General features: G+C 36.2%; 1 protein-coding gene across 1 annotated transcript; it reads right to left on the reverse strand.

Annotated features, from left to right (window-relative positions):
- Positions 1-279: 279 nt before the first annotated feature.
- On the reverse strand, positions 280-1,630 carry LOC126767292 (actin-related protein 2/3 complex subunit 2-like; the record flags this gene model as incomplete). Its single annotated transcript, XM_050484847.1, has 1 exon — positions 280-1,630. A coding segment is annotated over one exon (862 nt), but the record flags the coding sequence as incomplete, so codon positions are not given.
- Positions 1,631-2,260: the final 630 nt, after the last annotated feature.

The following is a 2,260-nucleotide window of genomic DNA, read 5'->3' on the forward strand; positions in this document are numbered from 1 at the left end:
CCTCTTTTTGTACATACCTGTATACTTCCATTCCAACTGTTTTTTCCCGTTAGCTTTAAGATTTAGGCTAAGTCATCTAGTTGCTAAAATAAAGAAAGGAATTGTAATTGAACCTTATAACCGAACGCACGCGTCTTTTATCTTTTCCGCAAATATACAATTTTCGTGACAGGCAATTAGGGTTCAAGTTAATTCGCGCATTCCCAGTGTATATTTTCGCTTCTCAAAAACGCTTGAGAATTTTCATGTTTTTTTTTTTTTTGATTATCAATATTGCAATTGTTTTATTATTTTTGGATTCTATATCAAATTCTTTAATCGGCAGCGTTGCATACTGACGAAGCTGTGTTATTTCATAGTTCACATTATCTAGTATGTATTTTCAAATTTAATTTCTGTTTAATTATTTTTTACTTATTCCGCTTTTATACAGCGTCATTACATAACACGTTTACTCCGGTTTGGAACTTAATTGTACATATTTAGTTTAATTTCATTAGGGCTTTTACCAAATTATTAATCCTATTATGTATCGAGGAATTATTTCTTGTATTGTGGTGTTTTAGTTGATTAATTTAACCTTTAGTTTTTAATACCCTTAGCATTTTTTGTTTTATATATGCCGACAGAATATATTCCTGTCATGTTTTAAATCGCGCAAAATTCATTTATTATGTTTTTTTTTTAATTTCACGGCTTTTAATACAACTTCTTTCATGAAGTTATAATTATTATATAAATATAAAACAACTAGACATTTTCGGTAAATCATTCCTTGCGAATAAATGTTCTCCCCGTAATTGTTTTCTTTTCCGTATTCTTAGTCTGCGGTCTAGCACGATTAAGCACTTTCAGGAAGTCGGACGTTTTTGCGCGCATTCTAGAATGAATGTACGCTTTTGAACACTTAATATGATAATGTAAATAATCTCGGAACATGTGTATTAGATTAATGGTGTTATCCCTGGTTTCCTTATTAGTATGTCGAGGGAACAACACGAAAGTAACGTATCCAATGTTATCGCCAACTCTTGCATCCGTTTTTGCCAATTCCAACGGTGGTTCACGATGTGAGAACAATACTTGTGGAGCTGTATGTGATGCACGGCGACCTTCTCTCAATTCCTGCATGAACACTTTACCAATAATCACGTCGTCCTCATCACAAAAAATCGTACTAAATACGACAGTTACACGATCAGACTTTGCCTCAACATAAAGAGTTTCGTCGTTTCGGTAATTAATTACAGCACGCTTTTGGCCCTCTTCACCCTGTTCTTGAAAATCGAAATATTTTTCGAAAACAGATGCAAAGCAATTACGCTTCAACAGACCAATTTTTTTAGCAACTGCCTCCCAGTCAGCAGGTATATTTTCTAGGTCAATAAGTACTGAAACGTTGTAACCATCTTCAGTTTCTGTTAATAAGCCGCCATATTCACGCTTCAGCAATTCGTCAGCACCATGCTCTTGTAATTGCTTGTAGAACTTTAGCGAAATGCTTGTCCTAACTTTAGTCTTATCGCCATTAACATTTGAAATGTGAAATAGCACACCATCAAAGTCAGCAATTCGAACATCAATAGATTCCGCTTTCGCTCCAGCTAAAGCATTACGAAATTTTCGGACCCTGTTAATAAATCATCAACATAAAAGTCTCTTTTGATGGCCAATGAACCGAGTGGATATTTCATTGTATTGGCATCACTGAGCATTTGCAAACACCGTGTTGCGAGAAATGGAGCAGGCGCAGTGCCGTATGTTACGGTGTTAAGACGAAAAATTTGAATTTGCTCAGAAGGATGCTCTCTCCACACAATGAGTTGACAATTTCTGTCTTCTTCATGCATAATTATTTGACGATACATTTTAGTAATGTCCGCTGTTAGTGCATACTTATGTAAGCGAAAACGAAGAAGAGTTGAGTATAACTCTTCTTGGATGGTTGGACCTACCATCAAAAGTTCATTCAACGCTATTTGAGTTGAAGATCGACTCGAGGCATCAAATACAACACGTAATTTGGTTGTTGTGTTGCGGAATGAAGTAGTGTGGCTCACTCGGGATCTTATTGTTCGTTGGGCTCATGTGACCCAATGCTCTATATTCATTCATAAAGTCCAGATACATTTTACGAAGTTCTGGATCTTTTAATGTCCTTCTCTCCAGGGCCTGAAACCGCCGAACTGCGGTTTCATAGGAGTGACCGAGTAACTTACGGTCAGCTTTAAAAGGCATTCTTACTTGAAGCCGTCCTGAA

Source organism: Bactrocera neohumeralis, unplaced genomic scaffold (genome assembly GCF_024586455.1).
Source record: "Bactrocera neohumeralis isolate Rockhampton unplaced genomic scaffold, APGP_CSIRO_Bneo_wtdbg2-racon-allhic-juicebox.fasta_v2 ctg5228, whole genome shotgun sequence".
Classification (NCBI taxonomy): domain Eukaryota; kingdom Metazoa; phylum Arthropoda; class Insecta; order Diptera; family Tephritidae; genus Bactrocera; species Bactrocera neohumeralis.